We start from the raw sequence: 19,097 nt of genomic DNA, 5'->3' as shown, positions 1-19,097 counted from the left end.
TCCATAAAACACGACTCCAATAGTTTTAACAATTGAAACATTTCAGCAGGTGTTTTTTTTCCCTGACCACGTGAGAAACATCAATGCTGCAACTGCTTATTATTTTAGATCTTGCAACATACCTGGCTATCATCCTCCTGGCATTGTCACTAGTTAGCGTGCCAGCAAACTAGAACAATCAGCAGGATCAGCGTTTTGGTAGTCCTTAGATGGTGCAGGTTGTAACTCAGCAAGGTTGACAATGAAGGTCAGCATTTTAGGCCTCATGTAAAACGGGCTTTTTAAAAGTTGAATTTTGTATTTTTACTAAATGCTTTTCAAAACACATGGAGTTGGACCCCTTGTCTCCAAAGAAACCAAAAGCAGGCCAAGCACAGGATTAGAATAATCACCCACAGTAAACAAATAAAGCTGACCTCCAGGGTAATCAAATAGTGTTTAAATGATATTTGTTAATAAAATGTGGTCTAAATAAAGGAGGCAGGTGTATTCTTACTTAACTCTTGGAGTATACGGTGTATTTCTTCCAGATCTTTGCAGTATTCCAGTGTGAAACTTTGCCTGTGTGCAGGAGCTTCTTGTAATAAAGTCAGGTCACTGCTGCACTCTGTGCAGGGTGTCTGGTCACGTAGAATTCCCTTCTCTAGTTTTCTGTAGGTAACCTGTAGTAAGTGGACCTGCTGGATTCCTTCCATGGCTATGCTCTAGGTCCCTGGTGCCTAACCTGTGGCTCTTTGGTATATGAAGTACAGCCCTCGGACCTCAGCAGTCTGTAGTAGGAACATCGATTAAGAGCATTAATCTCTACTAGCCTCATGATACATGTTCCCGGTTTCATTTTGTCTTCTGCAGCATATCCCCAGCCAAAAATGTATCATATCTACACTCTCTGACCCTCATTTCCTCTACTGGGTCTGCAGTCTCTGATAGTTCTTTCAAGCATTACATATATGAACAATATTTGCCCTTTGGTGATCTCAGAGGGGGGGGGGGGGGGGGTCGCATGAGGGCCCCTTTAGCTCATAAGTTGACAACCACTGCTCTGGGCTATAGGAAGCCCAATGAAGAGGTTTGGTTCCATGACTTTTACAACACGATAGTAGGGCTTGTAAAAAAAAAAAAAATGCAAGTGGACTTTACATTGTAACTATTGATGAATAGTTCTTGTGCACAGAAAGAAGGCCCTTCTTCACAAGCCCTTGCTAACCTGACAGAATCGCTTAAAGGGTATCTAAATCCTCAAAACAAATGTATTTTATAGCAGTTGCGCGGTCGTGCCCAGCTGTACCCAAATAATGGGTAATTGATGTCCTTTTTTTCCCCACAAATAGAGCTTTCTTTTGGTGGTATTTTATCACCTGTGCGATTTTTATTTTTTGCGTTATAAACAAAAAAATAAAAGCAACAATTTTGGAAAAAAAAAAAACTATATTTTCCACATTCTGCTATATGACATTCTCAAAAAAAAAAAAAAAAAAAAAAACACAACATTTAAAAATCAAAATTTAACATTTTGGGCCAATTTGTTTTCTGCTGTATATTTTTGGTAAAATCGCAAAAAGCGTATTTTGATTGGTTTGTGCAAAAGTTATCGCGTCTACTAACTACGGGAAAGATTGTCATTTTTATTTTATTGTTTTTACTAGTAATGGCGATCTGCGAATTTTTGCGGGACTGCGACATTGCGGCGGTCGCGCCCTCGCCCCCCTAGCTTCACGCGCGTGACTGACGTAGACCTACATCGCTTTGTGCAGGAAAGCCACCCTGCCGCAGTAAAAAGGCGGTGGGTGGTTAAAAAAAACGCTACGCAAATACAGTGCGACATAAAATATTCGAACGATCGCCATTTTATTTCCTAGGGTACAAACAAATACCAACATATAATGTTTGTGTGTGTGTGTGTGTAATTGGATTTTTGACTTACCGTAAAATCAAATTTCTCAGATGCTCATTGACATATTAGTGGTGCACCGAAATTTTCGCCCGAAAATGGGTTAAAGATGCCAATACTAAATATGGCCGCCGCGGGCGCAGCGCAGGTTTCAAAAGACCCGCCTCTGGCCGGCGGCCCGCCTCCCGGTGATGTCACTACTACTACTACTACGATGTGCATGAATGAACTAACACACCCGGCGGGCGGGCGAGCGGTCGCTAATAGCTGTAACTATGTGAGTGCTTCACTTCCCTATCAGGCGGATACCTCCGCTGACAGGGAAGCGAAGCGCTCACATAGTTACAGCTATTAGCGGCCGCTCGCCCGGTGTGTTAGTTCATTCATGCACATCGTAGTAGTAGTAGTGACATCACCGGGAGGCGGGTCTTTTTAAAGGAAGGACACCGGAGGAGCCGAGTGAAAGTAAGGAGATTGCATTGGGATGGTGAGGGACGCTGAGGCAGGGGAAGGGGATGCTGAGGCGGGGGGGGGGGGGGGACACGCTGGGGCGAGCTTACCAATGGTATTAGTATTATGCCGCATGAGGGGGTTAATGTATTGCCACTGCTGGTCACTGATGAATTAGTGACCATCCAGTGGCAGTTAATTAACCTCTTTGTGCTGCATTAGTGCAACCAGTAGCAGTGCAACCAGTGTTAATTAACACTGATACTGGTTGCACTAATGCAGCACAAAGGGGTTAATTAACTGCCACTGGTCGGTCACTAATTCATCAGTGACCAGCAGTGGCAATACATTAACCCCCTCATGCTGCAGAATACAAATACCATTGGTAATTAAATTAACCACTATACTGCGACAGGGTGGCAGCTACAGGTGTACGCCTGCCTGTTTTTGGTGTATGCCCCTGTTCTATTTTAAAATCATTTGGGGGAAAAAAGTAATTTACGGTTTTCGGCCAAGGGCATCCTGCATGGGGGGTGGGGGCTGTGTCCATCAATGAAAATCAGAGAAATGGATTTTACGGTAAGTCAAAAATCCCCTTTTCTCTTTCGTTCATTGATGGACAACTCCTGATTCTTCTTAACCATTGAGATGTCCCAAAGCAGTGTTAAACATGAGGGGTGGAAAAAAAAAAAAAAAAAAAAAAAAAAATCAGAAAAAAAATTCCCAAGGCTAACCATAGCCAACCAGGTAACATGGAGCTCACCTGAAAAAAACAATACACCCTCAAAGAGGATCAAGTCCTCTAAGCATCAGCCAACAAAACCTTGCGGCCAAAAGAAGCATTCGCAGATGCCAACACATCCACTTTATAACATTTTTGTAAAAGTGTGCACCGACGACCAGGTGGCCGCCTTGCAACCATGCGTCACTGACGCTTGATGACAGAAGCCCAGGAGACACTAAGCGCCCTAGTAGAGTGCTCCTTGACAGGGAAAGGAGGAACCTGACCCCTGATGCAATAGGCCTGAACCACCGTCTATATGATCCATCTGGAAATGGTTGCAGAAGAAGCGGACAACGCTTTGTGAGGTCAGCCCATGAGCAGAAAGAGTCTGACTTCCTAAAATACTCTGTAGCTGCCAGGTACACCCTAATTGCCCTGAGCACATCCAAGGCAATTTACTTCTGATGTTTTGCCTGGGACACAGGGAAGGAAACAATGTCATCATTCAAATAACAGTCAGCGACCACCTTAGGAAGGAATGACGGACAGGGGCGAAGCACCACCATATCCTTGTGAATCACCAATAAGGTGGACAGGATAACGCCACCAGTTCTAAAACCCTACACTTAGGAGGTGATAGCCACCAAAAAAGGCCACCTTCTGGGGCAGCGCAAGCAGGGAAGCCGCCTGAATATTTTCAAAAGGAGGTTTCTTTAAAACTGAAAGCACCGAAACCATTAAGATCCCAGGGGGGGCAACGGAGCCTGCTCTTAAGGAACCAAATGTCGAACACCCTGAAGAAAGGTACGCACCAGGGATTGTGAGGCTAAAGGTGGTTGTAAAAAGGTTGCCAAAGCCGATACCTGGCCCTCAATGGTACTCAAGGCCAATTTCTGTTCAACCCCCAGTTGAAGGAAGGTTCGGATCTGATCCACCGAGAAGGAGCGAGGATGAACCCCAAGAGACTCACACCACGCAATGTACCTCTTCCACGTACAATGGTAAATCTTCTTAGAAGTAGATTTCCTAGCTTTCAACAGCGTAGGAATCACTGACTCAGACAAACTTCCATCCTTCAGCACCTGGCGTTCAAAAGCCAAGCCGTCAAAGCCAGCGTCTGTAAAGCAGGATGGAAAATCGGTCCATTGGGCACCATTGGGGGGAGGGCGGAGAGGGGCGAAAGACCAACAGTGACCACCAACATTTTAGAGGGGTTGGAAAGAGGGGAACCCGGGAGGGGGGGTCCCACCATCCCAGGGAGGGGCCCACGTCCCCCCCAAATCTCTCCAGGAGTAGAAGGGGGGGGGGGGGGACAGCTACTTACCATAATAGGAACAGGGTGGGCACTGCTATGAACAGACCACCTCTACATTGTAATGTGGGGCTGCTGGCCAGGAGAAACGCTGCGACTCCGGCCAAAGCCAGGTTGTATACTTTCTCATAAGATGTCTAACTCGCAGGCTAGTCCCGTCCAGTAGGGCTATGTCATGGCTGACCTAGCGGTGTGCTCGCTGGCCAGACTAGGGGGACCCTCTGGATCTAGATTATCCAGTCCATTGCCCAGTCCGGCAATTGAGTGTAGATTTTCACAGGAACAAAAAAACAAAGATAAAAAAAAATTAAATTAAAAAAAAAAAACCAAACAGGGGCCTGCCAAACCCCCCCCCCCCCATCCAACTCAAACTCCTTGTTGTGTTGTGCTCTTGCTGAATGTTCCCGCCCCCTTCTTCCTGTTCCCTCTGGTCGGCGGGTGCGATAAGGGAGTGCGGCTCCCTGCAGTCCAGGAGATGTGATGCAAAAGGCTGTCGGAAGTGACGCACTCGCTGGTGGAACTTCCTGGTTGCCGCGATAGCGTGCGTTCCAACGCGGTTTCAGCGCGGTCCGAAGGAGCTGGCCCACCTAATAGCAAGAGATCATTGTATATGGGAGGTACAGAGCTGGTTGAAAGTGTTGGATGTGGCGCCCTGAGGTCTACCCTTGGTGAGAGCCCCCCCCTCCCCCCCCTCCGGAGTTTGGGTTGGAATGGGGGGTTGGGCAGGCCCCTGTCTGGTCCCCAGGCTGACACAACCTCCTCTCCTCTGCTGGTCAATGGACAGTACTTATAGTTAGATATATGTATGTTCTTTTTAAAATTATGACTGGGACTTTTCTCAATTATAACGATTTTGAATATAGTATCTATTATGTAGTAACTGCATCTGTGCCTAGTATTTATAGTGGCCCCTCCGTCCTTCTCTCCCCCCTTTTTAACATGAAAGCATTCAGTTTCTAACCTGAGAGCAATTAATTCATCTATTTTTATATATTTTTAATATGTGGTGAATCTGGGTCTTTGCAGCCACCCAACAATGATATTTATTCTATTTTATTCTGTTTTTAAAATGAAAAATGTACTGTATATTTTATGTAGTGAATCATTAATCAATTGTTTACAATTACAAGTGCATGTGAATGATACTAGAGGGGCAGCGCCTACCCTTGTGGGAGGTCCTTTCCATGCTGTTGGGTAGTATATATAGATTCAACTGGTCATTTGCAATCATGGCTCTGAGGAAGAGGATTCTCCCTCGAAACCCGTTAGCCTTATGGACACCTCAAAGTTAATCTGTCATTACTAAAGATCATGGTCCTGTGGTCTCTGGACAGCCGAAGAAACTCTTTTGGTTGTCGCTTTTACATAGCGTACTCTTGTGAGTAGAATGTATGATGTGGTTTTAAAAATTTGTCAATAAATATCTTATGGTATTGCACTAGGTCGATGTGCCCTCCTTTTGTTTTTTTGCTTTCAGTGGGTGCATACCCCCTGGGACTGCTCGTAGGTGTAGTCAAGCTTTTTCCTGCCTAGTGTCCTACTCCTGTAGGGGGCAGTATAACCCAATGTTTAAGAATCAGGAGCTGTGTCCATCAATAAACGAAAGAAATTACTTTTTTTCCTCATTTATCTACTAGCATTTCAATGGGATGGACATCATTGGATGACAAACTGAGGCTAGGAAGGCAGGTTGAATTTACTTGCTTAGAAGAGTGCCCTGGGTTCAGAGCTTATAAGCTTTTATATATAGCTTTTAACTACACAAAGCTATCCTGGGAGGTGCCATAACAAATATAGGAAGTACTGCGAAATAAAGAAATCAGAGTGCTCCATAAAACGGTTGAACCCCCTGCATTGCACATGCAGATTTCCTTTCTTCGTAAGGACCTGATCTACATGTGTCTGGCTCTCATCACAATATGATCAGTAAAACCGAGCCTCCTCTATTACCTTGATAAAAGCTCTGTCATGTTTTCTTCATTCATGCCACCAAAAACTTTAAACTTTTTCAAATTACAAACATGAGTCTTCTCATATTTTCCAAAGGTGATGCTCTGGACAATGGCTGGCCTTTCAACTTTCAGTATGAGATACTAGATTACAAAAACATAGAACATTGGTTAGAAACTGAGACAAAATGTAAATCCCTTTGTAAAGGATTACTATCACAGAGCAGCACAATTATGTTTTCAATTAAACTGGAAATGATTATTTATGGTATTTTGTACCAATATTCCATTTTACTCAAGAGACCTACCTGAGGCGGGTAGTTGCTCTCAGAAGACCACCTTGAAGACTGATCATTAGGCTTGTCAACCAAAATGTTTCTGTTAAAATCAATTTGAAAAAAAAAAAAAAAGTTATAGGAATTTTGCACCACAGAAGAAACAAACAGCATTCCCAGCTATGACCTCACATTCCCTTAAAGCTGTATACTGCGGCTGTGAACCATATTCATCATTTAAAAACTGAATACACACTATAATATTATATATATATATATATAAAAATACACACAAACACGGAAATTTTTATGCACAATAGTAATTCATGGTTTCAGATACAAATAAAATGATTTAAAAGTAGAACTAAAAAAAGGCAAAGTTTTTTTTTTTATTGCATTTTGATAGAGTAAGGGAGGCTGTCCTACTGTGGACATACTTCCTGTAGCCAAAACAGAAAGTGAAAAAGGAAATCCCTCCAAAGTGCGGGAATCAACAAAACCACCTTGGTCACCAGGGATACCAAAACTTGTGTCCCCCACTGAAAGATTTATCCCCTATTCCTGTTCTCATGAGAACCAACAATTTGTGATGTTCTTTTGGTGATAGTAAATATGACAAATAAAAGAGTGAATCTCTTTAATGGGGCACAGAGAGCAATAAAACCCTGGACTGGTGTTCTAATCCCTCTCCAACCTATCAAAATGTTTTAGCTTTAGGATACTTTAAGAGCTCATACACATTTGTAGTGCAAATCTGTTCTAATGTGAAAATCCCAGCGTTTTTCAGCACTCAGAGAGCCAAAGTTGGCACTTAAAGCGGAGTTCCGGCCACAGAATCTTTTTTTTTTTTTTAATGTCCCCCAAACAGTGACCCTACGACCTCTATATATCCGCTAATCCTGTTTTATACAGTGGAATAATATTTTTGCAAGCATAAAATCTTACTTTTTAAAATTTCTGCAGAGCGCCGCCATCTTTGTGCTGGTTTGCCGAGTCCGCTGTGGGGAAATGTGTGCCCTGCTTCCTGGTTGTAGTGGGCGGAGGCCGGTGAATCCAGCGCGAAATCTCGCGCATACCCGGTACTATGCAATCGGCATAGTATAGGGATGTCTATCATCGCGTTATTTCCTGTTTGGAAATAACGCGATGAGAGGAGCGGCCGGCCGCCTACGTCACTGCCAATTGCATCCTGGGAGCGACGAGTAAGAGCTCCAAGGAACCATGGGGGGACAGGAAGTGACGGCGCGGGCCGCGCCCGAGGAAGGAGGAAGTGGATGTAAAGGTGAGTATATTATCCTCTGTAAAAAAGTAAAAAAACCCCGGGAATATCCAATTCTGGCTCATGGAAGGATAAGGAAGCGGATGCCATAAAATGTAAAGGCATGATTTTCTGCCCGGAACTCCGCTTTAACCTGGCCATAGAAAAGAAATGCTTAACACGTGTACTTGTGTATTATGAACATGAACAGACATTCGTTTCTACAGCTGGCTGTACATGCCACATGCCGGTCCTCGGGAGCAAAAAAAAAAAAGGCTGGGATTTTTATTTTGTGCAAATTGTCCAAAGTGTACACTGTCAGTGTACACTTTGGAGAGAGACCTCCTGTCTCTCTTGGGCGGAGCTGTCTCCAACTGGGAGCCCTGAGGTCTTCTTAGACCTTCATTATAAGGGCTGTGTGCACCTGAGCACACACCCTGCTGGTCATCCACAAAACATGAACACAGAGTTGGAGATTCCATCCCTCCCAAGACACTATGAAATCTCCAAACTACAGAGCCCCATCCAGGTATACCAAAACCTGGAGAAAGCTGCAAAATCAGTTTGCTCCACTACACATCTACGCTCTGTAGTCCTGCACGGAACCAATGTGCACATTATGTGTCCTTTAAATTACCACTTTCACCATGACAGAGTCTCCACCTGTCACTAATACACACACACACACACACACAGTATCTCACAAAAGATATTTACTTTAAATGCTACAATGTAAAGTAGTGAGTGTAAAGCTTGTATAACAGTGTGAATTTGCTGTCCCCTTAAAATAATTTAACACAGCCATTAAAGCGGAGTTCCACCCTGGTTATACATTTCTTTACAAAAATACCCCCGGGACAGTCAGGGCTAGCACATTCCACAATGGCTAGCCTCTGATCTGTCCCGGGTTGCACTTACCTTTCAGGAGATATACTTACCTTGAAATTGTCTTCTCCAGCGCTGCCATCTCAGGTGTGGGCAGCTTGAAGCCAGCACGATCCTCTTCCGCGTCCTCTTCGGTCCTCTTCCTCCTTCTTCGGTCCCACGATGCACTGCACCGGCCCCGACGTCACTTCCGGGCCGCGCGCGTCATCCCTCCACAGCTTCTGGGCATGCCCAGAAGCTGTTTAGAAGGGGATGACGCGCGCGCCCCGGAACTGACGTCGGGGCCGGTGCAGGCGCAATGATTCCTGGGAGCTATGACGTTCAGCTCCCAGGAATCATTGCAAAAGCCAGGAAGTGACGAATCGCCGTGGCCGCCGAGGGGAGGAAGAAGGAAGTAAGGTGAGTATATTTTCTCTAAAAGGTAAGTGAAAAAAAAAAAAAATTGCGATTATCCATTTGTTTTTCAGGTGACCGGGAGCGAGAAGATGGAGGTAAGTATAAATTTCGGGTGGAACTCCGCTTTAATGTCTAAACCACAGGCAACAAAAGTGAGTACACCCCTAAGTGAAATGTCCAAATTCAGCCCAAAGTGTTAATATTTTGTGTGGCCACCATTATTTTCCAGCACTTCCTTAACCCTCTTGGGCATGGAGTCCACCAGAGCTTCACAGGTTGCCACTGGAGTCCTCTTCCACTCCTCCATGACGACATCACAAAGCTGGTGGATGCTACAGACCTTGAGCTCCTCCACCTTCCATTTGAGAAAGCCCCACAGATGCAATAGGATTTAGGTCTGGAGACATGCTTGGCCAGTCCATCACCTTTACCCTCAGCTTTGTTAGCAAGCAGCGGTCGTCTTGGAGATGTGTTTGGGGGGGGGGGGGTCGATATAATGTTGGAATACTGCCCTGCAGCCCAGTCTCCGAAGGGAGGGGATCATGCTCTGCTTTAGTATGTCACAGTACATGTTAGCTACCACTCAGTTCACTGTAGCTCTCCAGTGCTGACAGTACTCATGCAGCCCCAGACCATAACACTCCCACCACCATGCTTGACTGTAGGCAAGACACACTTGTCTTTGTACTCCTCACCTGGTTGCCGCCACACACGCTTGACCCCATCTGAACCATATAAGTTTATCTTGGTCCCATCAGACCACAGGACATGGTTTCAGTAATCCAGGTCCTTAGTCTGCTTGTCTTCAGCAAACTGTTTGCAGGCTTTCTTATGCATCATCTTTAGAAGAGGCTTCCTTCTGGGATGACAGCCATGCAGACCAATTTGATGCAGTGTGCGGCGTATGGTCTGAGCACTGACAGGCTGACTCCCCTACCCCTTCACCCTCTGCAGCAATGCTGGCAGCACTCATACGTTTATTTTCCAAAGAAAACCTCTAGATAGGACGCTGAGCACGTGCACTGAACTTCTTTGGTCGACCATGGCGAGGCCTGTTCCGAGTGGAACCTGTCCTGGTAAACCGCTGTATGGTCTTGGCCACCGTGCTGCAGCTCAGTTTCAGTGTCTTGGCAATCATCTTATGGCCTAGGCCATCTTTATGTAGAGCAACAATTCTTTTTTTCACATCCTCAGAGAGTTCTTTGCCATAAAAGGTGCCATTTTGAACTTCCAGTTACCAGTATGAGAGAGTGAGAGCGATAACACCAAATTTAACACCCCCTACTCCCCATTCACACCTGAAACCTTTTAAACACTAACGAATCACATGACACTAGGAGGGAAAATGGCTAATTTGGCCCAAGTTGGACACTTTCACTTAACGTTGTCACTTTTGTTGCCAGCGGTTTAGAAATGAATGGCTGTGTGTTGCGTTATTTTGAGGGGACAGCAAATTTACACTGTTATACAAGCTGAACACTCACTACTTTACACTGCAGCAAAGTCATTTCTTGAGTGGTTGTCACATGAAGATATAATAAAATATTTACAAAAATGTGAGGGGTGTACACACACCTCAGCATCAATGAGTATACCCCTTTTGAAAAGTATTTTATTCAATATCCCAATGAACACAAGAACAATTTCCAAAATGTTGACAAAACTGAGTTTTATAGAACATTTATTTAGCTCATTACACAAAAGTAAGGTTAATAATATATTTTGGTTAATGAAATCTTTCAGTTTTACTCAAATTAGCTGATGCAAAAATGAATACACCCCACAACAAAAACTTCATTCAGTATTTTGTATGACCTCCATGATTTTTAAGGACAGCTCCAAGTCTTCTAGGCATTGAATGAACAAGCTGGTGACATATTGCAACATATCTTTTTCCGTTCTTGAAGAACAACCTTTTAGAGCCTGGAAGCAGAGTGATGCTCAACTTGTCTCTTGAGAATTTCCCATAGGTGTTCGATTGGGTTCAGATCAGGACACATACAGTACTTGGCCACTGACTTTCACTCGGTTCTTCTTCAGAAATGCAACAGTGACCTTAGAGGTGTGTTTTGGATCATTGTCATGTTGGAAAAGTGCACGGCGTGATGGTAGCATCTTCCCTTTCAACATAAAGCGGTACATCTGTGAATTCATGACACCATCAATGAAATATAGCACTCCTGCAGGAGACTGCCACCACCATGTTTCACTGTAGGCACCATGCATTTTTTTTTGTACTCCTCCCTTTGCGACACCATACAGTTTTAAAGCCATCAGTTACAAAAATATTTATTTTGGTCTCATCTTTTCAGAGTGCCAGTAATCTTCTTTTGGCATTTTTCCACTGCAAGTACCGGCTCAGCTCTACTCGGCCCTGCTTGGCCCGGTTTGATTTTCCACTGCTGGTACCGCATGGTACAGTTCGGTACGGTACGGTTTGCTTTTCCTCTAAAGTAGTACTAAAGTTAAAGTGGAGTTCCACCCTAATTTTATACTTACCTCCATCTTCTCGCTCCGGGTCACCTGAAAAACAAATGGATAATCGCATTTTTTTTTTTTACTTACCTCGTAGCGAAGAAAATATACTTACCTTACTTCCTTCTTCCTCCTTCCTCGGCCGCGGCCCGTCGTCACTTCCTGGCTCTGCAATGATTCCTGGGAGCTGAAAGTCATCGCTCCCAGGAATCATTGCGCCTGCACCGGCCCCGACGTCAGTTCCGGGCCGCGCGCGTCATCCCCTTCTAAACAGCTTCTGGGCATGCCCAGAAGCTGTGGAGGGATGACGCACGCGCGCGCGCACTGGAAGTGACGGCGGGGCCGGCGCAGGGCATCGTGGGACCGAAGAAGGCGGAAGAGGACGCCGAAGAGGATCGCGCTGGCTTCAAGCTGCCCACATCTGAAATGGCAGCGCTGGACAAGACTTTTTCAAGGTAAGTATTTGTCCTAACAGGTAAGTGCAACCCGGGACAGATCAGAGGCTAGCCATTGTGGAATGCACTAGCCCTGACTGTCCCGGGGGTATTTAAAAAAAAAAAAAAATCCAGGGTGGAACTCCGCTTTAAGTGGGTGGGATAACAACGGGGTGGGTGGGATTCTCTGACCAGTCAGTGGCTAGTAGTGACTGCATGCAAAGGATTGTGGGATATGGTACCGGGTATGGTACCTCTTGAAACCACAATCGAGGTGGTACTGTTTTTGAGAGCTGTACCGTTCGGTTCCATGCAGTGGAAAAGCGCCGCCGTACCGTACCGTTCCTACACCATACCATGCGGTACCAGCAGTGGAAAAGCACAAAAGCGAGCCGAACCGTTCGGTTCCATGCAGTGGAAAAGCGCCATTTCTCAGCATGGGCCCTGGCAAATTCTAGGTGGGCTTTTTTGTGCATGGGCTTTAGGGAAGGAGTTTTCCTTGTTAAGCAACACCCTGCTGAACACCTGTTTAAATAATAATTAGACTCACCTGTAGTTGAATTCTTGGTAATTAGGATTTTGTTGTCTAAATTTTAGATTTGCTCCTAAGGGCTCTTTCACACAGGCGGACAGTTCAGATCTGCCGGTCAGTTTTTCAGGCGGATCTGAACGGTCCCCCCATACATCCCTATGAGGCATCGGATGTCAGCGGAGACATGCCCGCTGACATCTGATCTGTCAAATCTGGATGGCTGGAAACCCTATTTTCCATCCGTCCAGCGGATCGGATAAGAACGGACTGATGGTCTGTTCCCATCCGATTCCCCCATAGAGATGTATGGGGAACTGACAGCTGTGTCACACAGTGCGGAGAACAGCTGTCATCCTCCTGCTCAGCGGGGGATCGGCGGATCGATCCCCCGCTGAGCTAAACTGAGTCCGTACGGACAGTGTGAAAGACGCCTAAGACTTTAATTGGGGTGTATTAATTTTTGCAACATGGTCTTGAATGAATTTGTTAGGAAAATACTTGTGTGCGCGCAAATTAATAAATCTTAGTTGCAATCAATGGCCCGCAATTGTGGGAGTATTTTGTAGTATAGTGTCCCATAGAAAATATTGATTCTGAAGGGAAAGTAAAAAGGTTTACTAACATACTCCTTCAAGCTGAGCACTGTGTGTATGTATATATATTTTTCTTTTAATAAGATTATGGAAAGTTTGAACCATTTTAACACTTTTTTGCTGTCTGTGTCCTTGCTAGGGAGATTCACCCCACTATTTGTCCTGGTGAGTTGGTCATTGAGACAGAACGTGACCAGTCTAATCACACCAACAGGTAAGTAAAAAATCCAACAATAAAACATTTGCCCAAACGAACAGCACGTGCTGGAAAGTTATGCTGTAGTGAAAGCCTAACGTTATTTAGGTGAATACCTACTAGATAAACACCTTTTTCTAGCATGCTGATCTTGCAGTCACACTCCTAAAACATGCAGAGGGGGGAAAAAAAAGGCCAAAAATCATCAACATGTCATACAGGTCTAAAACTATCCTGTTGGCAAACTCTATTTGCAGTCACAGCCGCCCAAGTTCATATGACCTTTGTTCTTTCAGACAAGGTCAAGTCTGGGTTACTGCCAGCTTTCCTAAAAGGGACTCTAATAGGACTTTAAACAAATTTTATTTTACCCTACTGTGGACTTTTTTTTTTTGTTTTTTTTTTTATTTTAGCAGCGCATATGCATCCTGATACAATGTGGCTCATTCTCTGAGATAGAGGTTTCTTCCACACTACAGTGTTGTTTTTGGACAAACCATTTAAACCTGTATAAATATACATCACTCAAGAAAATACAAAAAAATGCACTTTGCTGCTCATAGCAACCAAAAAGATAAAACCAACCAGTTGAGTCACCATGTCACCTGTTAAGCGTCAGGTTGCAATGTATTGTGGAAAAACCACACAGCTTTTAGATGCCACAGAAAATGAATGGCACCCGAATATGTGTTCTGCGATTGCAGTGCGATATGAGATGGCAGGCAGAATTGCAATGATTTTGACCGTGATCCCAAAACTCCAAATGTGAACGGAGCCTTAGCAGGCAATGCCATTAAAGCGAAACTAGACATTTTAAAAAAAAAAAATTTTTACATTTTTTTTATAATTGAGTGGAGAGAGATAAGAACACCTGCCTGGTTTGTATTGCGGTCTGTGCCCCATTAGGGAGATTCACCCTCTCTAATTGTCACATGTACCTACAGTGCAAATCACTGTAAGTGAAAGTAGTAGAAAATCCCAAATTTTGTGTTTACATCAGAACAGTAATATAAGGGAAATCTGCAGTTCTAAAATCACTTAAAATTTTATTTATAAAGGTTCATTGGCTCAAGGTTTTCACTGGATAAAGTGTATGTGCCTACATAAAGGCTGCCAAGTTTCTTTTTTGTTAATGGCACCCCGACTTCCGAATTTGTGTATTGGATTATTGCAATTTACGAGAGTCCGAGTTATTACCTGATAACTCCCTTTCCAGGAACCCTCCAGGGCGGTCTCATGAGAGAGATAGTCTCCTCCTCCTGCAGGAAACACCTCAATAGTATAAAGATGACCTGGGCACCAAAGGCGAACAGCCTGATATATCTAGTTATTTCCCATTAGTAAGGCAGGGGAAGTCCACAGTGCAGGAGGATTCCTGGAAAGGGAGTTATCAGGTAATAATTTGGATTTTCCCAAGTCATGCTCCAGGACGGTAACAGGAGTCCCTTGTCTAGCAGTGTGCGCTGTTCAGGATCAATGCTGACAATTTCAAGGTTTGGATTTGTGGGTGATTAGTGGTGCACCGAAATTTCGGCAACCAAAATTTTCGGCCGAAAATTGGCCCATTCCATTTTCGGCCGAAAATGGGTTAAAGATGCCAATATTAATGATGGTCGTCGCGGGCGCAAAGCAGGTTTCAAAAGTCCCGCCTCCGGCCGGCGGCCTGCCTCCCGGTGATGTCACTACTACAACTAGGTATATGAATTAACTAACACACCGGGCGGGCAGGCGAGCGGCCACCAATAGCTATAACTAAGTGAGCCCTTCACTTCCCTGTTAGCGGAGATGCCCCCCTGACAGGGAAGTGAAGGGCTCACTTAGTTATAGCTATTAGCGGCCTGCTCGCCCGCCCAGTGTGTTAGTTCATTTATACACATAGTCGTAGTAGTGACATCAGCGGGAGGCGGCCGCCGGCCAGAGGCAGGGTTTTTGAAAGGAGGAGCGGAGAGTTTGCCTGCCTGTGACATGGAGGTGCCGACAAGTAGGGAGATTGCATCATTGGGGTGGGGGGGCTGAGGCGAGGTTACCAATGGTATTTGTATTATGCAGACTTAGGGGGGGGGTTAAGGTATTGTCACTGCTGGTCACTGATGCATTAGTGACCGATCAGTGGCAGTTAATTAACCCCTTTGTGCTGCATTAGTGCAACCAGTATCAGTGCAACCAGTATTAACACTGACACTGGTTGCACTAATGCAGCACAAAGGGGTTAATTAACTGCCACTGGTCGGTCACTAATGCATCAGTGACAATACATTAACCCCCTCATGCTGCATAATACAAATACCATTGGTAATTAAATTAACCACTTGCCAACCCATCACAGCACATATACTGCGACAGGGTGGCAGCTACAGGTGTACGTCGATGCCTGTTTCTGGCGTATGCCACTGTTCTATCTATTTTAAAATCATTTGGGGGGGGGGGGGGGGGAAGTCATTTTCGGTTTTCGGCCAAGGGCATCCTGCATTTTCGGCCCAGAATTTTCATTTCTGTGCATCCTTAGTGATAAGCTCCTGATTGTGATAGTAGATCGCTCTGGCTCGGTAGGATCCAAGGGTCTTCTTCCGCCATCTTTTTCAGAGGCGTGAACCATGCCCTTTTTGGCCAGTAAGGAGCTAGAAGAATCTTTCTTATCCCCTCTAACCAAATCTTCCTGATTGTCCTGGGAATGAGTTGATTGGGGGAAATGCATAGGCGAGGTTGAATCGCCAAAGGGAACCCCAGGGAGTCTATCCCTAAAGAATCTTTTTCTCTTTTCAAGGAGAAATTATTTGCTACTTTCTTGTTCTTCGCTGTGGCAAACAGGTCTACTTCTGGGGAACCCCATCTGAGAGCGAGTGCTGAGAAGATTTGGTAGTTCAGTTCCCATTCTGTTGGATCCAGTTGTCTGCGACTTAGATCTGCCAGAATATTGACTGTCCCCTTGATGTGGGCAGCTAAAAGGGATAGCAGATCGTGACTCATCCTCATCAGGGGTTTCGATCGCGTGCCCTCTTGGTGGTTGATGTATGCCACCGTCGTGACATTGTCCGCCAGTATCTGGATGTATCTGCCGGTTGTTTGGCTCTGGAAAGCAAGTAGGGATTCTAGTACTGCCATGAGCTCCCTTAAGTTGGAGAAAACTTCTGGCCCTGTATAGTTCAAAGCTCCGTTTTACCTGGTGGCCTATGTGGGCTCCCCAACCAAGGGTACTTGCGTCCTCACCTGGATAGGCGGAAGCCAGAACCTTCCCTTTGTCAGCGAGTCCTTTTTGAGCTAAGGACTTTCTGATAGGAGGAACAGAGATTTCCTCCCCCAGCGAGGTTGTCTTTCCATCCTAATGGCTTAGGACAGGGCTTCCCAAACTTTTTTGGGCCGAGACCCACTTCTGAATACAGTTATTTTTCGGGACCCACTTGCTTGTAATTGAATATTGTAAAGGGCTACAGAATTTGTTGGCACTATATAAATGCAAATAATAATAATGCACGGGGGATGTTAAATTATAAATATCAATTTACCTTTTTTTAATTATTGAATACACTTGCCAGATGTTCTAAGTGAGGGGTCAGAAACCTGTGGCATGTGTGGCATATAAGCGGAGTTGTAAGTAATCAACACCCTCATAGACAGTATAAGGCAGGCAGAGGACAGAAATCAACCACCTCAGGACAGTGATCAGCAGGCTATATGGCACTCACCCTCCTTCCTCTCCCAGAGGTCCGCAGTGAAGGTGAAGCCCCTGTTTGCCCTCTCCAGGACCCAGAACACCTCACCCAGAGTCTCCATGATGAGGAGCTCTATGCCGGTCTTGGTGTCCTGGCTCTTCTCCTTCAGATCCTCTACTGGGGTCACAGAAGCTTCCATGAACTCCTGACACTGCCGGGCCACTTGGTCCTCCTATGACACAGAGGCTGCCATCTCTGCCCGCTATAGCTGAGAGAATCCTGCCACCAGGCTCTGCACCCCATAAACATATCCTACATAACAGCCCACATACGTACTCACTGATGCAAGTAACCTCCTTGCGGGAAATGCAGACCAACCTCTGTAAGCTGCGTGGGTGGGGTCCTGAATCCATCGCAATTTGACTGCTCTAGCTCTCTGTAATTTGCTCAGGCTCACACAGCACAATTTAAGTGGGCCTGCTCTCAGTGATTTCCGGCTCAGAGTGACCCACTCAAATGCAGCTTGCGACCCACCAGTGGGTCCCGACCCACAGTTTTGGAACTCCTGGCTTAGGAGATGGCACTGTAGTGCTCTCATATGGAGTTGGTCCCATTGAACTGCTGGGATAGAAGCCAACATGAGGCCTAGGAGGACCATTATGTTCCTTCTTGTCGCCCTGGTTGCAGTGATCAGCTGTTTTGTCCCAGCAAGAAGATCCTTTGGGTCACTAAATCGATAGAATAACCCAGAAATACCACCCTCTGGGATGGGAATCTGTTTGATTTTTGCATGTTGATTTTCCAGCCTAGCGAGGTAAGGAAAATTCTGGTCGCTTGAAGGTATGCCAACACTTCTTTTGTCTGACCATAGATTAGAAAGTCTTCCAGATATGGTACTATCTGGACTCATTTCAATCTGAGCTCCTGCATGACTTCCGCCAAGATTTTTGTGAATATGCGAGGTGCTGAGATCATCCCAAAAGGGAATCCTCCCCACTGTGCAGTTGTATTCTGACAGCAGTAGCTGATTTTTATAGGCTTTTTCCCCTCTATTTTCATCTGTTGATCTAGCCAGTAACACCTCCTGTATTGGAGCACAAGGGTCAGATTTGGACAACGGCATTGTCAGTCTGGGAGAAGGGGAAAGTAAGGAAGCAGATGTAAATACAATAACAAACTGAAGCCAAACTCATACAAATGGTGTGAATACACAATTAGAATATCGCCCACCGACTTTTGAAAAAGTATTTGTCGGTCGAAAACATTGCCAACATACACGGTCCGAATATCGCCCGACCGTTGCCCGCCGACCTTCGAAACAGTGTTCGCCGGTCCTCATGCGTGATGAGGTTATACAGATTTAAACTGAACGACCTCAACACCAACGTATAGAATATCGTTCATTCGCAAACGAGACTACAGAATTTTTCGGGTTTTTCAAACGGTATTTATTAGGGATGCACCGAAATGAAAATTCTGGGCCGAAACCGAAAATGCAGGATGCCCTTGGCCGAAAACCGAAAATTACTTTTTCCCCCAAATAATTTTAAAATAGATAGAACAGGGGCATACACCAAAAACAGGCAGCGACGTACACCTGTCGCTGCCACCCTGTCACAGTATATGTACTGTGACGGGTTGGCAAGTGGTTAATTTAATTACCAATTAATTAACACTGATACTGGTTTCACTAATGCAGCACAAAGGGGTTAATTAACTGCCACTGGTCGGTCAATAATGCATCAGTGACCAGCAGTGACAATACATTAACCCCTTCATGCTGCATAATACTAATACCATTAGCTAATAGCTATAACTATGTGAGCGCTTCACTTCCCTGTCAGAGGAGATACCCGCATGACAGGAAAGTGAAGCGCTCACATAGTTATAGCTATTAGCGGCCGCTCGCCGGCCCTCCCGCCCGGTGTGTCAGTTCATTCATGCACGTCGTCCCGCTGACAGGGAAGTGAAGAGCTCACATAGTTACAGCTATTAGCGGCCGCCCGCCCGCCCGGTCTGTTAGTTCATTCATGCACAGATCGTAGTAGGGACATCATTGAGAGGCGGGCCGCCGGCC

The 19,097-nt window shown here is 45.3% G+C and overlaps 1 protein-coding gene across 1 annotated transcript in view; it reads right to left on the bottom strand.

The window, feature by feature from the left end:
* MKLN1 (muskelin 1) overlaps nucleotides 1-19,097 on the bottom strand; it is a 61,766-nt gene that overhangs the window by 39,774 nt on the left and 2,895 nt on the right. Inside the window, exons 2-3 of the mRNA XM_082253344.1 lie at nucleotides 6,635-6,704; nucleotides 6,328-6,470 (exon numbers count right to left, since the gene is read on the bottom strand). Of these exons, the coding sequence (XP_082109470.1) occupies nucleotides 6,328-6,470; nucleotides 6,635-6,704 (213 nt within the window). The remainder of the gene's footprint in view (nucleotides 1-6,327; nucleotides 6,471-6,634; nucleotides 6,705-19,097) is intronic.

Source organism: Pelophylax lessonae (genome assembly GCF_965119305.1).
Source record: "Pelophylax lessonae genome assembly, chromosome: 4".
Taxonomy (NCBI): Eukaryota; Metazoa; Chordata; class Amphibia; order Anura; family Ranidae; genus Pelophylax; species Pelophylax lessonae.
The sequence above is the reverse complement of the archived record's forward strand: the minus strand, read 5'-3'. Positions and strand labels throughout refer to the sequence as shown.